The 17,095-nt window shown below is 43.0% G+C and overlaps 1 protein-coding gene across 1 annotated transcript; it reads left to right on the plus strand.

Annotated features, from left to right (window-relative positions):
- Positions 1–2,105: 2,105 nt before the first annotated feature.
- On the plus strand, positions 2,106–16,344 carry LOC138292212 (keratin, type II cytoskeletal 7-like). The gene is made up of 9 exons (XM_069230657.1): positions 2,106–2,759; positions 3,032–3,255; positions 7,001–7,061; positions 7,279–7,374; positions 8,470–8,634; positions 9,863–9,988; positions 10,089–10,309; positions 12,611–12,645; positions 15,239–16,344. The coding sequence occupies exons 1-9, from the start codon at positions 2,217–2,219 to the stop codon at positions 15,526–15,528; spliced, it is 1,761 nt and encodes a 586-aa protein (XP_069086758.1). The 5' UTR covers positions 2,106–2,216; the 3' UTR covers positions 15,529–16,344.
- The last annotated feature ends 751 nt before the right edge of the window (positions 16,345–17,095 follow it).

The raw sequence follows: 17,095 nt of genomic DNA on the forward strand, positions 1-17,095 counted from the left end.
TGCACCTGTCGTTTATCGGCATGGAGCTATACCTGTTGCAATTAAAAGACAGTTTGAGGTTGCTTTTCAGGGAGTCTTAGTCGGGGGGGGCAGAAAAAGGCGGGGAGTGCCTTTTTCTGGTGGCGGGGGGTTGGGACAGATCAGGAATGTGACAACAGAGAAGGGAGACAGGGCTGACAACATCTCGAGGGAAAAAGGGAGTGAAGAACAGGACAAATAAGGACAGATAGTTCGACTTTAAGAATAGGAACGTGGACGTTTCGTTGATGACAAAGGGGGTTTACAGTAAAAGGTTTACAGGACATGCGGTTAAAATGGGGGGGGAAGGGGTGGGATGGGTAGGGGTGGGGGTGAGAGGTTACAGGAAGTTTTTGTATAGTGAGGTCTTTAGTTTTGTGAGGCGTAAGGCCTAGGGTATAAAAATGTGAGTGCACCTGTTTCCAATAAAGCGGCCTTTTTCACACAACAACAAGCCGGTGTGTTATCCTTCTTCCCCAAGGAGGTCCCGGGGGGGATCACCAAGGGAGGCTGTATCCCTCCCGGGAGGTTTGGGGAAGTGGATTAGCCCACGGGCGCCGTTGGGCGCCTTTTGGGCTATTTGGAAGCAGGTATTTATACCTGCCATCTTGTAAGGTCGCCACCATTTTGTTGGTGGCGACGAAAGCGGATGGTAGCAAGGATTTTTGCTCCCCTCCCGCCCTCCCCATATATATTTTTTGTGGTCGGTAGTTTTTTCCGGGGGCTTTTTCTTTTGGGGCTTTTTTAGAGCAGTTTAGAACATAGTTTTGGTTGGAGGCTGGTTTTTGGTTGGAGACAGGTGCACAAAAAAGGGGTTAATTGTAGTTGTTTTGTCGCTGAGGAACAGGTGCAGCGCGGGTTGGGACGGATCAGGAATGTGACAACAGAGAAGGGAGACAGGGCTGACAACATCTCGCGGGAAAAAGGGAGTGAAGAACAGGACAAATAAGGACAGATAGTTCGACTTTAAGAATAGGAACGTGGACGTTTTGTTGATGACAAAGGGGGTTTACAGTAAAAGGTTTACAGGACATGCGGTTAAAATGGGGGGGGAAGGGGTGGGATGGGTAGGGGTGGGGGTGAGAGGTTACAGGAAGTTTTTGTATAGTGAGGTCTTTAGTTTTGTGAGGCGTAAGGCCTAGGGTATAAAAATGTGAGTGCACCTGTTTCCAATAAAGCGGCCTTTTTCACACAACAACAAGCCGGTGTGTTATCCTTCTTCCCCAATACTGGTGCAGTGACGCACAACATTCTGAAGCGAGACAGCACTGCAGTGAAACAGCGCTAGAAGGCGTCGGCCCTGGAATGAGGCTGCCTCCGTGTTTCTGCACTAGAACGGACATGCCCTCAGTGCACCTGCGCGAGGATGAGGCTTTACATTGACACTGCTTGACGAGAACGACGGTGGAGCAAGTGACACAGCACTGGAAGAGGCGCCACTGCAACTGCACAGCACTGAAAGGAAGCTGCCCCGAAACAAATCAGCTTTTCATGAGTCACCCAGTAACTGCAACAATGCAGGGGGAGATTGATAATGAATGAGGCCACCCTGGAACCAGAAAGCATTGCGTGAGGCTGCATCAGAATGCTCGAACAATGTGAAATGTTTCCCCAGTTTACAAGAACGTTTGATTACATCAAATTACAATAGTGAAAATATAGAAAATACAAAACTGGCAGAACTCATTAATTTACGAAGCAAACTGTTCCAGCTTTACATTCATTTAACTAATGGCGCCTCCGATCCCACTCCAAAAAGTGTCTAAAAGTTAAAGGAAAATAATTGCATGTCATTTGCAAGGGTGATGTGTGATCCACATTGTCAATAGAAGGGATGAAATAAAACATCTGAAACGTGAAGCAGACGTTATTTCATTTGCGCTAAAGTGATACATGTAAAACACACGTACTGTAAATCAAACCCACAGAAAATTTTAAAAAAAAGAGAAAAAGGAATTCATATTTTGATAGGTGTGCTAAAGCAGTGAAAGGTGACAGGTTGCTGCAGGCCATACCAAGCCCACAAGTGAAAGCTGAGCTCTTAATGCAGGAGGCCAAACCCAGTCCACTTAGAAGATAAAAGGGGCCAGCCCAGGCTCCCTGACCAGAGGGGGTTCACTCGCTCTCCTTCACGCTTCCCTCTGTTTCTTGCTTTTTCCCTTTTCTCCGTTTCAGTCCATTAGCACTGCAGCTCCAGAATGAGTTTACAAGGCTTCAGTGCGCGATCTTTTGGTGGTCAGGGCTTCTCTGGCTCGAGCAGTCGAGTTGCTCGCTCTTCTGGAGCTGGTGGTGGTGCGCGGGGGATGAACAGCAGCATGAGCGTCCATCTAGGAGGCACCAGAAGCATTTCCTTTGGTGGAGGCACCAGAGCAAGCTCGGGGTCTAGCATGGGTGGGGGGAGCTTTGCTGCTATGTCAGGGGGTGGTGGATTCGGCAGTGGAGCCGGGTATGGTGGATTCGGTGGGGGCTCTGGTGGGGCTGGAGGCTTTGGTGGATTTGGTGGCCGATCGGGTGGTGGAGCAGGGTTTGGTGGTGGATCAGGGTTTGGTGGTGGAGCAGGGTTTGGTGGGGGAGCAGGGTTTTCTGGTGGCGCACCAGCAAGAATCGAACCCGTTCACGTCGACCCAAACCTCTTGGTTCCTCTGGATTTTACCATTGACCCCAGTATTTCAGAACAAAAAGTACAGGAGCGGGAACAAATCAAGACTCTCAACAACAAATTTGCATCTTTCATTGACAAGGTAAGGCTTCCTTTTAACCCATATCTGATAAACTATTACTGTTTTACATAACTTCATTTGGTATTGTTTGCATTCGTTGTATGGTTTTAGTTTAGTAATATTTCGAGTCATTCCTTTTTTTCTGCTTCTATCATGTCAGGTACTGTTTTGTCTGCTGCCAATCCTTGAACCCATAGCTGTCTAAGCCAGCACATATATTTTGGTTGTTGTTGATGCTCCGTCTATATAAAAAACGCATGTGATCATTTTCAAACGTGTGCGTTGGGTCGCAGGTTCGATTCTTGGAGCAACAGAACAAGGTGCTGGAGACCAAATGGAGCCTCCTGCAGGAACAGGGAGGAGCGACGAGCGGATCCCGCAAGAGCAGCATCGAGCCCCTCTTCGAGGCTTATATCGGCAACCTGAGGCGGCAGCTGGAGGCACTGATCGGTGACAAGGGTCGCCTGGATGGGGAGCTGAGAAACATGCAGGGCATGGTGGAAGACTTCAAGAACAAGTAAGTGTGCCGCGCATTGGAGGCAGGCTACCCAGACACACGCAGAGGGCCCCGCATTGAAAATGTCTCGTCATTTCACATTCTAAGCAGTTTCTAATTTTCGAGCACCCACGAATTCAAATTTCCATTATTTCACCCGTCCCATGTGAATAAGATGACAATGGGGCCACAGTACACGGGGCTTTCTTTTCACATGCCATGCTTATCGTGTATGTACGCGAGTACAGAATGTAGCGGCTCCATCCTCTTCAGTGGTGACGCAGGACGCTGTTGGCGCTATAACGCAGAAGGGAGCCGTGAGGGCGGGTGCAGCACTGAGCGCCCCAGGCCTCCAGCTTTTATTGGAGATCCAGGTACATGAACGAGAGAACACGGCAGGGTAGAAGGGTGTGAATCCTGCGGGGAACGAGAAAACAAGAATACAATCAAAGATGAATGCACGTCATGCGTTTGCGTTGTGCGTGAGATGGGGCACGTTGTTTCCTTGAAAGCACAGCTGGAGGTACTGGGGCTGTGCTAGGGGTGCACTTTGACTTATTAGCTTATTATGGTTCTTATGAAGTGAGTACCACGGCTCCACTCTTGAGAATTGCAAAAAAAAGTAGTAGTTTTGATAAAGTGGAGGGACATGATGCCTTCTGTCATACAGAGGAGTGCTGAGGCTGGAGAGAAGTTTTTCTTATCAGAGGGAAGTTGGCATTAAGGTGTTCAGTGAAGTTTTGCATAATCTACAAAATATTGGTTGAAGGGTGTGCTGGGCGGAATGGGGGAACTCAGGGCCTCTTATGAGCAAGGCATATATTTAACAGTTGGCAAGCCTGGTGCGTATTGCTATATACGTTTATTCGATGGATTATGAGCTTGTGGTTCCTTCTGTGAGAGAAAGGAGTGCTGGACATGGTGAGACATGATGGCTTCTCAGTTGAAGGGTGTGTGATGCAGCTGATGCCTTATGGTTCCTTTCTGTGAGTGAAGGCTGCTGGTTGGGAGAGTTTGGCAAGGTTACTTCTGAGTAGTGAGAAGGGTGTGGTAGAGGGATGTAGCATCTTGTGTGAAAGAAAAGTGTGCTGGGTATGCAGTGAGAAACAGGAGGACTTTTGAGAAAGAGGGTGTGTTGTGGGGAGCTAGGGAAATGTGACGCCATTTGTGAGTGATAACTCTATTGGTAAGATGTGTAATATGTGGTGCCTTCTGTGGGGTAAACATTCATGAGGTGAGAGATTGGTATGGTGATAAAATGGACGGATGCAGTGATTCTGTGAGAGATGAATTTGTTGAGTGATTTAGAGGGGTGTAGTGTCTTCTGTGAGAGAACAGTGTACAGAACAGTGAATTCTGTGAGGAAGTGGTGTGTGAGGAGAGTGTTATGGTCTGGAGCCTTCTCGGAGATTGTTAGGGCATAGGTTTCTGTGTGAGAGAGGTATGTTGGATGACATACAGGGGCATGGTCCTTTCTATGAGAGATGTTTGTTGAGGACCGAAACATTCCACGAGGAAGTGGTGTGTTGGATAAAGTGTCATGGCTTTGAGCTGTGCTTTTGGACATAGATTTGTAAAAGGGTGTGCCTGTTGGAGGAGAAGAGCATGAACCGTTCTGTGAGAAAATGGTATTTCAGATTAGATGAAGGCACCTATCTACTTTTGTGAAGAAATTATGTTTTGGGTGAAGTTGAACATGCTGGCTGCATACAAGGGAAGGAGTATTCTGGGTGGACTGATAAGATGATGTGTTCCTTTTTTGAAGGATCAGTGATGGGCGGAGTGGATGCGTGCTGTTGTTTATAGTCAGCTATGATTTGTTTTGTGTGTATTTGAGGGAAGGGAGATTTGGTAGTAAGGTGTTTTAGTAGAGTACAAGGGTGCCATTCCTTAATTCAAACAATGGAAAAAAGTGTGCTCAAGGTTTCGTGGAGAAGAGTAATCTGGGAGATAGTATTTAATGATAGTGTTTAGAAGAGTAAAGATGTGTGATTTCTTTTTAGAGAGTTTGAATGGTAAATAGTGAATTTGACACAGTGGAGGATGTGATGCCTTTGTAAAATATGTGGAAGTTGAAATATTGGTAAAGGGACTTCATTTAGAGTTTGGAAAATGGGATACTGTGTCAAAAACTTGGCTGATATTCCATCTGCAACATTACATGTGCATTATAGCCTGTGTCGCTTGCAATAAGGCAGATGGGATATCAGCCACATATGTGACGAAGTAACCCTTCCATCAAACTCTAAATAAGGCCCTAAGTTTGATGACCTGTTTGACAGGATGGTGAAAGGCATATTGGCAGAAATGTAGAGCATGCCATCTGTTGAAATAGACATTTGCAGAATATATTTAGGACTGGTGTCCCTTCTACCGAAGGTGTGTATGAGAGCGTATCTAAAAAAAGAACTGTGTTCTCAACAAAGTTTGCAAATAGTGCTTTCTACTCAATTATAGCTAAATGGATATTTGGGGAGAGCAGTGCCTTCTGTGCAAAGATTGGTAGACATATTTACACATCACTGTGCCCTCTTTGCAAAGGATGAAGATGAGCAATTTGGAATTTGAGGTACCTTATTTATGAAGTTTGTAGATGGGGAATTTTTGTGGAATGAAGAGGTTTCTATGAGAGATTGGTGCAAAGGATTGGTACGACGGTGTATTTAGTGGATGTAGTGACTTTTCTGAGACATTGATGAAGGCCATATCAAGTGAAAAAAAGCACATTTGGTGGAATAGTAATTAAAGGTTAACCTGGGTGTAATGAAGGTGTGTGCCTGGATCTGTATACTAATGTCTGAAGGCATACTGAGAAGGCACACAACCTTCTGTGAGTGAATGGAGGGGATGAAATTAGGGAGAAAGTGCTATTCTGGTAGTCTTGATCTAGTGGAGATAAACTAGTTGTAGCATTTCTTTACTTCTCTAGTCCAGTGTCTCTGTGCTTGGAACTCCAATATGATATATTACGTTTTGATGACTTAAGAGCAGTAGTACCAGTGTCAAGTGATGGCTGATTCTGGTGATCTGTTGAGAAATAGCACTAGGCACATTGATGAGACATTGATATTAGAATGGAAGGTCAATAGATGGATCAGTCAGTATGCTCAAAACAAGGTCTCAAGAAGTTACAAAGACCTGCTTTCCATGACTCATTATAATGCCCCACAGCAATACCTAATTGTACGTTCAGTAGCAATAGCAGTTGTCTAAACCAGTGCTGCTCCAAGCACACATGCTCATATTATATTAATGAATGTTCTTGTATACATTATTATTACTATTGGTGTAATTGTACTTCTCCCTTGATTTGAGCTCTGGCCTCCAACTCTTGACACACGACTTGATTGGCAGGCAATTATCGCATGATAATGCCATCTAGAAGTTTTTTTGTTTAATTTAGATTAGAAACTAGTAGGAATGAAATACATTGCAAAATATATTTGGTCAGTGCCATGCTATTGGCGAACTCCAAAACTATAATTTTCCTTACAGAAGTTATCTAGAGATTTGCAACTTTAGAAAGGGTAGTACTGTGGGGAAGTTTTTTTACATTTATTTGGGGATCAACTGGGCCTGCACATGATTGCAGACAAAGCAGAAGCTGAAGAGAAATTGTGTTAGGCAGTTAAGTTTGTACCCGGTGCTTAAGAAAAGGCATTCTATCTCTGCAAGCAAAACAGCTTCAAGTCACACTTTAAAATGTAAACTAGTGACAGGGGATAAATGTGGCCTAAAATATGTCACTTCACTTCTCTAAAAACAGGTATGAAGAAGAAATCAATAGGCGCACAGCTGCAGAAAATGACTTTGTTGTGCTTAAAAAGGTAAGACACTTTTTTTAAACGATAGAAAAAATAACTTTACTTTTGTTAGTGACTGCAGCATTTGGAATAGGACCACTAACTATGGTGGTGGGAAGTTTTCTTACATTATGTCATTGTCAATATTACTAATTGTAATACCTTTCAGTAAAATGTTAACTTGTTATCTTCAACACTGACCGAAATGTAACTGGATCTTAATTTCTGGGTCAATTTTCAGGATGTGGATGCCGCTTACATGAATAAGGTGGAGCTTGAAGCCAGGGTTGATGCATTGACAGATGAGATCAACTTCCTTAGGAGTCTGTATGATGCGGTAATTATAATTTTCATTACCCATGGGCCAATTTTTTTTCCATGCCATGGCACCATTTAGCGTTTCGTAATGTGGCAATGTTCCAAATTCCAAATATTCCACTCAGTGGTAAATATATTTTATCAACTGCGGGTGCAGTCACCATATTTTGCATAGCTGATATTTGTTTATTTATTCATATACTGCCAGAAGTGCAAATGCCCCCAAAAGTATTGTTTGGTAAATCCCTATGTCAATAACAATCAGGCTCAACTTAAACACAAAGTCAGTTTTTTCCCCAAAAAGACAGTTATACCTATAGTGTCAATTTGTCACCTATTATGTCAACATCCAAACGTTCAGAATTTTTTCAACACAAAAATTAAATAGAAAAAAAGCTGTTCACATAATATTGGAGCGATGTTTGTTTTCATTGAAGTACTTCTTGGTCCGCTTAGGTGCTCTACAATAGTATAAAGATCCCTCCCCTTCATTGACATAGTGGTAAGCAATATAGCACCAATGGTCTTTTACCTCAGCAGAGGCCATTATGGCCCTGGGGCCCAAAGATGCAGTAATGCCCATTGCATGCAACAATTGAGTAAGTAGACTTCCTTTCAGATGAGTGGGTCACAATCCTTCCTTAAGATGATACAGTACAGTCGAGGGAATCATACACAAATCAGGATCTCTCACCTTTTGATATGATGCAAGTGAACTTCCACATCCTTTTTTGCAATATTGTTTTTTTTGTTTTGTTCATTTAACCGATTATGGAAATTTTCAATTTTGGTGTGATAACTCCAGCAGGTTTTCTTCATGCAAACACACTTGTACTGAGATGCCCATGGTTATCCATATTTTCGAGTCCACCTTACATAGGCAACACCCTAATATAGCAAATCCATGAAAATAATTGTACCACTGTTGAATGTCTCCCTGGGCACATTCTAGACTCTTGTTCTGTTTGGTTATGTTTTCTAACTGGAGACACAGTTTCAATACACTGACCTAATTTCTAGGATTCCAACTTTACTCAAAAGGAAGGTTAGGAATTAAAAGAGGAGATATATAACTCATATATATATAACTCAGAACTCTGGTGTTATTTTGCAGGAACTCGCTCAGGTGCAAGGAGACGTTGCTGACACTGCAGTCATTCTCTCAATGGACAACAATCGTGCCCTGGATCTGAACAGCATCATTGCTGAAGTCAAAGCTCAGTATGAGGACATTGCAAGAAGGAGCAAAGAGGACGCTGAACGAGCTTTCCAACAAAAGGTGAGAATTGTAGAAGAAGTACCTCAGAAAGGACAGTTGGAACTCAGTTACATTCTTTCCATTCCTGTTTTTAAAAAGGCCTTGACTAGTGCAGGGAGGGGTCACAAGTACCAAAAGTTCTGTTTGTGTTAGATATGATGACAGAGGGCACCCAAGATATGTGGGGCTTGAGAGGTAATCAGTTATGTGGATGATTTTCAGATCCACACTGTCTGTTTGTGGTCACAGATGTGACACAGACTAAGGCCCAGATTTACTACAGCTTTGTCCGGTGGTAAAGTCACGCAAAGTAAAGCTTTGGTATATATTTTCTAGCACTAAAAGTATGATCTGCTAAAAAGATGCTCTTTTTTCAGTGCATAAAGTCCTTTGCATATAAACTATGCTATTGGCTTGATTCACTCCTTGTCATTGTTATTACGTTATGATCTAAGATCACTCGTATGTAGCTATCGCACTAGCATTATTCACAACAACAGAATGTGGAAATACGCTTAAAAATGGGTAAGCTGATTAATGTGTTGAGATTGATGTTGTATTCTAAAGAGTACATATTGCACTTCTGAATTTACTTCTTTTTAACTAAAAGTGTAATTTCCCAGTAGGAGTTGTAGAAAGAAACAGTGCTCCTCAGAACACGTTTACCTCCTACTGTTAGGACTGGTTTTGCCAGCTTTGAGGCTAAAGATTGCAATGGAGCACCAGAGGTTGCATGGAGCAAGTCTGGAGTCACAACTGTGACCTCTAACAGCCACTAGATGATGTCTATGGTATTACTGTAGGAAATCGAACCTTATCTGTGCCTGTTAGCATCTGGGAAAAATGTGACTTAGACTTTTATCAAAATTTGATTCTTGAACAAAGGAATATAAAATTAAATACACTGTTCCATATTTCGGCTAAAGATTGAGCAACCACACATCTACCATGGCATTACAAAGTGTTTTTCAGCACACTCCCGAGTGTCTTGAAAATCCCACTTCTCTATTGTTACGGATTGGGAATAGTTTGCAAGATCACCTTTATCACTTCAACTAGTCCAATAGTCTTTTTTCCAATTGTGTTGACCCAAGCTTCCTTTATTGTATTTCCTATAACTCAATATCAAATATTCATTGTAGTTAGCATCAATTATTTTATGGTATCAGAAACATAAACTCCGATAACCCTCGTTCATACTTCTGCAGGAAGCATTTTTATTTATCGCTTCTTTTTTCCTGTCTGTTAGTTTGATGAGATGAAGTTGAATGCTGACGCACAAGGAGGCAACCTCAAGTCCACCAAGAACGAGATCTCTGAACTGAACCGCATGATCCAGAGACTGAAGGCTGAGATTGAAAATGTGAAAAAACAGGTGCGTCCATTCTCTTCATACAAAATTCATCACATGAATCCAAATATACCTTGTAATGGCAACATTGAAGCTAACTGCCCCATTTGACTTCCATACACAGTGCGCCAATCTCCAGACTGCCATTGCCGAGGCTGAGGAGAGGGGCGAGCTTGCTTTGAATGATGCAAGAATGAAGCTCAGTGAGCTGGAAGCCGCCTTGCAGAAGGCCAAGGAGGACATGGCGCGCCAGCTGCGAGAGTACCAGGAGCTGATGAATGTTAAACTGGCTCTGGACATTGAGATCGCCACCTACAGGACCCTGCTGGAAGGAGAGGAGGGCAGGTGGGTGTTACATACAGTGTATGAGAGAATTCTGTACTTGTGGGGCCCAGGAAAGTTGCTGATAGTCAAAGAGTTCATTTTCAGCAGTTGTTCTTCGGGATGAGATGTGAGCACACAATGATCAGTCAAATCATAAAGCAAAGCCAGGAATGTTCAAGCAAGGCATTACCCGGATGTGCTTTTAAAATGTATGATATATCTTCCATAGAGACACAACTAACTTACCAGTCTCAAGTGTGGTACGTAATGAGATGCAAGTCCAAGGTAGCAGGTAGCCTGGCACCCCAGATGTGTTACCCTTTAGATCCAAGGATCCAGTATTCCCATCCCAGCATTCTGCAGCTACTGGAGATGACACCGTGATGGGGACTCAGGGCTGCAGTCAGCCTGATACTCAAAAATATAACACCACAATGAAGGAAACGCTGCATGCAGGGTGCTGTTCAGAGATATACATTTATTTCCCAGGAATAATTCTGGCATAACTAGCACTTGTTGCCTAGCTCATGTCTGAATTGAAGCTTTGAGAGTGCTACACATGGTACATGTTCATTTTGCTTATTCCACATTCACGTAGATTGTTTTTATCAATGTGTTAGGAGTAACTGTGGAATGGAGAATGCACATCCCATGTTCTGCATCTTTCTGCATGGATAGTACTTTACTAGTATATATGTACCTATTGGCTTTATCAGAACCAGGGCATTTGAGTGGGCAAAGTAGGGCATCAATGCTGGATTGATGCTTTTATTGGAATGCCATCTGCCTAAAATGGATGTCTCCCTCCACTCACACGTTGTTATTAAGAATTATATTTATTTGATACAGTATGAGTCTCTAAGCTTCTGAGGATTTTGGTTTTATTCCCAGTCAGTATTTAGGGCAAATCTAAGCCAGGCTACAGATGTCATGCATTATCAGCCAAGCACAGAGAATTCACTGCTTCAAGACGCTTGTTACTCACAAACAAAACATTAAGACACAAGAACAGTACCATCCATCTAGTTGAGTAGGCATACAACCCAGGCATATTACTACTACTACTACTACTACTACTAATAATAATAATAATAATTAAAAAAAACAACAACACCTCCCTAAGCAGCAACAACTTTCAGACACGTCACAACATAGGAAATCCGGGACGTTAAGTGGCCTGGCACGCCCAGGCGTATTACTGCAAAAACACAAGTAATCCAACCTTTGTGGATGCCGTGGCTCACAGACATGTTCAGAGACTGACAGAGGCAGTCAAGGAGTAAGATATAGTGGCATGGTCAGGCATACTACCGCAGGCACGAGTAACAGAGTTTGTGTACAGCCTGTCACTCGCGGACATTTTCCCAGACAGACACAGGCAAACTAGGATCTCTGGAAACATTACAACCCAGTTGTAATGTTATTCGGATAAAAAGTCTCAAACCATCAAGCAGCCTCACAATCTTGGTACCATCCAAGGAATTTAATGCACCCAACAACCGTTTTTAGAGAAGGCGCTACCATAAAGACATAGCAAATATCAATACCAACTAGTTTATTCTTCAAAGGAATGCCATCGAGCATACACAGTGGCAACGAGAGCCATGGGACCTACCGACAGTGTAGGAGGTGCAGTGGGCTCAAGTCCTAAATGTGGCTGTCTTTTACAACTCAACCTGCGCTTACAGGAGCCCAATTTCCTAACTTGCATTAGGGCCCACGGCACCGTTGCTACGCCACTGCTGACAACCAGTTTCAATTTATGTGTCCCTTTGTAGCATTATGTAGCATTAAGCTTGACCTATCCCACATTACATCCTCTAACAATGTTATCCTCTATGTCCTGATGGTAAGAGGGCTGTTCCACCTAGTAAGTCCCTCACATAGGTTTAAAGATTTCTGATACGGTTCTTTATAGGTACGTTATTCGATAGGGGCATAGATGAAATACACAAACCAATATGATTCTTCATGCAAATGATCTTACAGTGACATCTGAAACCTAAAATCACAGAGTGGAGGAATATTAGAGCCACATAAAGCTTGTTCTGGCATTTTAATTTATGGTGCAGTTTTTGACACATTCTGCACAAATAATTAGTCTTAGTCATTTCTCAATCATGATCTTACAAAGCCTTTTATCGATAAGGATATAGCAACTTTATGATGGTAGTTCTACTATTTATATTATAAATTCTGCATGCTTCCAGCAAATTACAACTTCATTGGTGTACATGTTTAAAATGATGTGGAGTATGCACCAGGATATATGTTAATTTGTTCTTCTCGCTTATATCACACATTTCTTCTTTTTCATTACAGAATGGATGGTGCAATTCAAAGTCAAGTCACCATGAGTAAGTAACCAAAATATTCTGGTTGTTCAATAATATTTGGTATTGTGGAAGATTGCATCATGTATTACAAACACCATCGCTACTCGTGAGAATTCCTTGAACTATGTCAAAAACACGACTTGACTTTTATTGAATACAATCGGGGTCTCGATATGCTTTCCAAAAAAATATTAGTGGAGACCACTAAAAGCCTCTCTCTGCTTTTTCTCCGATCCTTGGGTTGTTAGTTCATATTAGCCTGTTCTCTTGTGAGTAGAGTAAACGTCATTGCCACTAGCGTCCTAGGTACTTGTACATTACTGCGCTGCAGTTTGGGAACCAGACATTCTTATTTGGGTCTTGACCCTCCAAAGGGTAGTGTGGCCGAGCAAGCTTATTCTGTGACTCTTGTTCGAAGGCGTGAGGGAATGCACCTAGTATAACCCAATGCTCTTGCTGAAAGTAAGTGAAAAAAGTGTGCAATAAAAGAATTGGAGACAGAGAACCACATGTGGGAAGGAGCCTAGTAATCCCAGGATCTGCATGTGTTCACCGTGCTGGGATCAATAACTGGTGATGGCAGGTAACAGGAGTGGAAATGGAGCAAGTGTTGGTAACTCTGGCCAAGTTATCTCCTCAACAAGTGACAAGTCATCTCGTAATGAGTCCTTGGAGTGATGAGAGTCTGGAACTCAGGTAGTATAGGGCATAAAAATAGCACTCAGTAAAATATACTATTCAGTCACATACAGTAAAAAATGAAGACAAATACATTGCCCAAAGGCCCTAGCATCTTAATGGACTGGGAGATAGCCGCAGTCCATGAAGATGGTCCTTACATACTAAGATAATATAGTTTGCAACAGCATATGACTCTTTGAAATAGGGTGAACTGATGGAAGAAAGACTGTGACTTAGCAGCTGTCCTCCGAAAGCTTTCAGCCTCGGTCATTTTTCTAGAACTGTGTTTACCCTCTTCAGCCAGTCAGTCAAAATTATCTTTAATCGGTTAATTAAAGCCATAAAAGACCCTCTCCTGTCAATGGAACAAAGTTATCAGAGAAAAGTATATAAATCTATCAGATATACTATGAATCACTAGGTCTGCCCTGTTGATGTGTGTCCCTACGATGGGACCAGAACTAGAAAACTTTGGTCTCAGCCTTGGAGTACACATCAGCATGGCATGCCAAAGGGAATTCATGGAACTGGCTATTAAGAGTCAGTTATTATGCTTATAAGCAGTGCTTTAAATACGTTGGCACTGTCAAGTAATGAGCACCTGAATTTCTTTATTTAGAGAGGGAGACTGCCTGCATTTTTCAACAAATGTGAAATACTTTTAATTGGAGAGTACTTGCAGTCCTCAGAAGCAAGAAGATACTCTGGTATAGGGTATCAGTACTTCTGTTTTTCCATTTCAAGCACTGCATATAAGTTGGGAAATCAGAACCAATTAAAATGTGTGATGCATTCAAATATGATAATGCTGGCCACTAAGCCTTGTCACAACTTAAAATGAGACTAGACAGTTACCAAAAGGGTGAAGGCAATGTTTGCTTGAAGAGAGAAAGCCCAGATTCTTAATGGGATGTCTCTGAATGGATTCATGCTTTTAGATTTAAACTCGGGGGGGGGGCGCTGGCCACCAAGATGTGGATTGAGCGCCACACAACTCAGACAGCCGAGGATAAAGTGCATGTCATCCATTTCCAGAAAGGGTTGAATGCAGGTCTGCCTGGGCAGTCAAACTGGTTCAGGTCTGTCTTTTGTTTTGTGGCAGGGCTCTGCCCTTGATGCTTTCTTCTAGAATTTAGACAATGGTGAAACTGCTAAGCGACCGTAAAGGTACAGCCCAAGGCTGCTCCGAGGTCAAGGAAGGCAGGTTTGCTTTATCTCTGTTCAGGGAATCACCTTTTAGGTATAGGAGTGATGTGTCCTTGTAGAGGAAACTAGTCAGACTTGAAAATGTGCCCATGTGTCTTTCTGAGAGGGAAGTTAATAGCTGGGGTATGAGATGATTTGTGCAACTGGTTCAAATAAAATATTAAGTATATATTATGTGACAAAATAAGCCAAAATGGTGTAAAACACCCTCTAACAAGTAATTGAGCGGAAACAAATCATACATTTGATGTAAATGCTCGTCAGTGGCAGGGAGCTTTGCATGAATATGGGTTGTCCCACTCAAGCCATCCACTACCTGCATGGACAGTGGTCAAAGGTGCACTGCAGTCATCAGCAAGCAGGCCCACCTTCATCAAGTGGCCCTCCAAGGGGATTTCCCTACAGAAACGTTTGAACACAAATAGATCAAATAGTGCATTTTCCAGTCCAAATTTCAGTTAAATCAATAGTTCAATTGGTCTTGAGATTTGAACACATCCTCAATGATGTGCCTCAGATGTAAGACTTTGGGAGTACTATAAGTTAAAGAAACATCAGTTGTGTTACCGCCTTTCCCTTGTGTCATCAGACATGCACCTAGTGACCAAGCACATCTAAGCATTCAGTAAAAAGATGAAGAAACGCTGTGTGGTTGGGGCTGTTTACATGGCAGGAAAGGGATCCAGTTCAGAACGTTCATGGTCACTTTTTGTTTTGCTTTTTGCAGCGATGGTCAGTGGAGCCTCAGGCTCCGGGGGCGGACAAGGACAGAGCTTTGGAGGCGGAAGCGGCTTTGGAGGCGGAAGCGGTTTTGGCGGAAGCGGTTTTGGAGGCGGCTTTGGAGGTGGCAGTTTTGGAGGCGGAAGCAGTTTTGGAAGCGGGCAAGCTCAGAGCTTTGGAGCAGGCTCTAGTTTCGGAGGCGCTGCTGGAGGAGGAAGCAGTTTCGGGGCAAGCGATGGAAGGAAATCGGCAATTATTCAAACAACCTCCCACCGCGTTTCAAGCGTCCGTCGTTAGAAGCCGTTACATCTGAAGGGAAGAGTTTCTCATAATGCTGGAAGTAGCATTGCTTACCCAATGGTACACATGCAAGAGTCTCTGGTGTCCCAGGCAAAGTCTAGAAAGCATTATTAGAAATCTCACTTCATTATACATTTGCTTGTATGATATGGGTTTCAAGACGTCTGTCCAGTGATTCTGAAATGTTTCCTAAAATGCTAGAGCACTATTTCGGCCACGTTGTACATAAGCATCCTCAAAAAGTCTATTCACTACTCCGAGTGCTTGCGAAAAGAAGCATTCTTCTAAGATAGACACTGCCTCGGTGCAATGTGAGATGCACACCCTACGTTCTGTAATATCAAGCCACCGGCAAATTATATTGGAACTCTCAGTACTCCACTTTCTGCACTTTCTGTCTCTTGCTTTCTGCTGTAGCTCTTACAGTTCCCACAGTTTGGGACTTCGGCGTCTCACTCTCTACTCACGGGTTCACTGTGCTTGATGAAACATCAACCACGAAACGCTTTATGTTATAAACGGATGTGGAAATACCCGGTACTTTCACGGAAGTCAAATAACCTCATCTCACCTGGGGTTAGTGAAAGTACAAATCCATGTTAAAGCTGGTCCTTTCCAAAGAATCCTCCCGCATTATGTGTTCCGAACCCGCACGGTATGCCTATGCAATGAGGCAAATGCATGTACTGTCAATGTAGTTCTCACTCTTTAACAGTGAACGCACTGCCATGAACGGAGATGTGCCTAGAGTGAAAATGCATCAATTTGTGATTGTTTTTCTCTGAAGGTATTAAATAAAGGTCCACAAACGAGCGTCTGACTGCTTTGTGGTTGCAATGTGTTAATCCTTTCGTGTGTTTAACCTATCCTTATAAATTAGCTAACGGACATTGCATGTTCTCTTTTGTGCGACTTATTTTCAGTATGTGTTTGGCTTGGTGAAGTGATCCTGGTAAGCAGACAATCATGGGACTGGCTCTGAAATCTCTGTCACTTTCGGGGCTGTAGTGTACCCGCAACATGGGTTGATTTTGTTAGACTGACAGTCAGAAAATGAGTTCCAGTAGTGACAGGAATGTCTTTCCCATCGCATTAATAGCACTAACAACAAGGCAACAACAGCACAACTTGTGGCTGGAGACAGATTCTCACCTCTTTCAGCTCTGAATTCAGCAAACATAGGGAGGGGAGTAACTGACTGTGCCTAGTGCTCCGAGCGCCATAAGCCACAGCCCCTGCGCCTTCTCACAGATAATCTCAATTCAACAAGGGAGATAAAGAAGCAGCACTTACAGCCTTTGTAGCAACATAAGAGGATCCTATTTAGTAAAGTTCTCTTCAGTGAAGGGCAGGAGGAATGCCACAGGGCAAAAAGACACCGCCTCCCTCATGCAGCAAGGCCAATGCTCGCTCTTCAGACATCTTTCCCAGTGATGGATGAGGGATAGTGAATTTGGTCACATAAACCAGACATTTACATTTAGGGCCGGATATGAAAGGTCCTAGCACCTCCGTGCTCCACAATAGCGTTTTTTTTTTTTTACTCTAATGTGGCTCATTGAGA

This window comes from Pleurodeles waltl, chromosome 4_2 (genome assembly GCF_031143425.1).
Source record: "Pleurodeles waltl isolate 20211129_DDA chromosome 4_2, aPleWal1.hap1.20221129, whole genome shotgun sequence".
Taxonomy (NCBI): domain Eukaryota; kingdom Metazoa; phylum Chordata; class Amphibia; order Caudata; family Salamandridae; genus Pleurodeles; species Pleurodeles waltl.

Excerpts from the sequence above, each read along its gene's own strand:
- LOC138292212 (XM_069230657.1), top strand. The coding sequence starts at position 2,217 with ATGAGTTTACAAGGCTTCAGTGCGCGATCTTTTGGTGGTCAGGGCTTC. Across the intron at positions 2,760-3,031 it reads TTGCATCTTTCATTGACAAG|GTTCGATTCTTGGAGCAACA; the intron begins GTAAGGCTTCCT and ends GTTGGGTCGCAG. Across the intron at positions 10,310-12,610 it reads CTGGAAGGAGAGGAGGGCAG|AATGGATGGTGCAATTCAAA; the intron begins GTGGGTGTTACA and ends TTTTCATTACAG.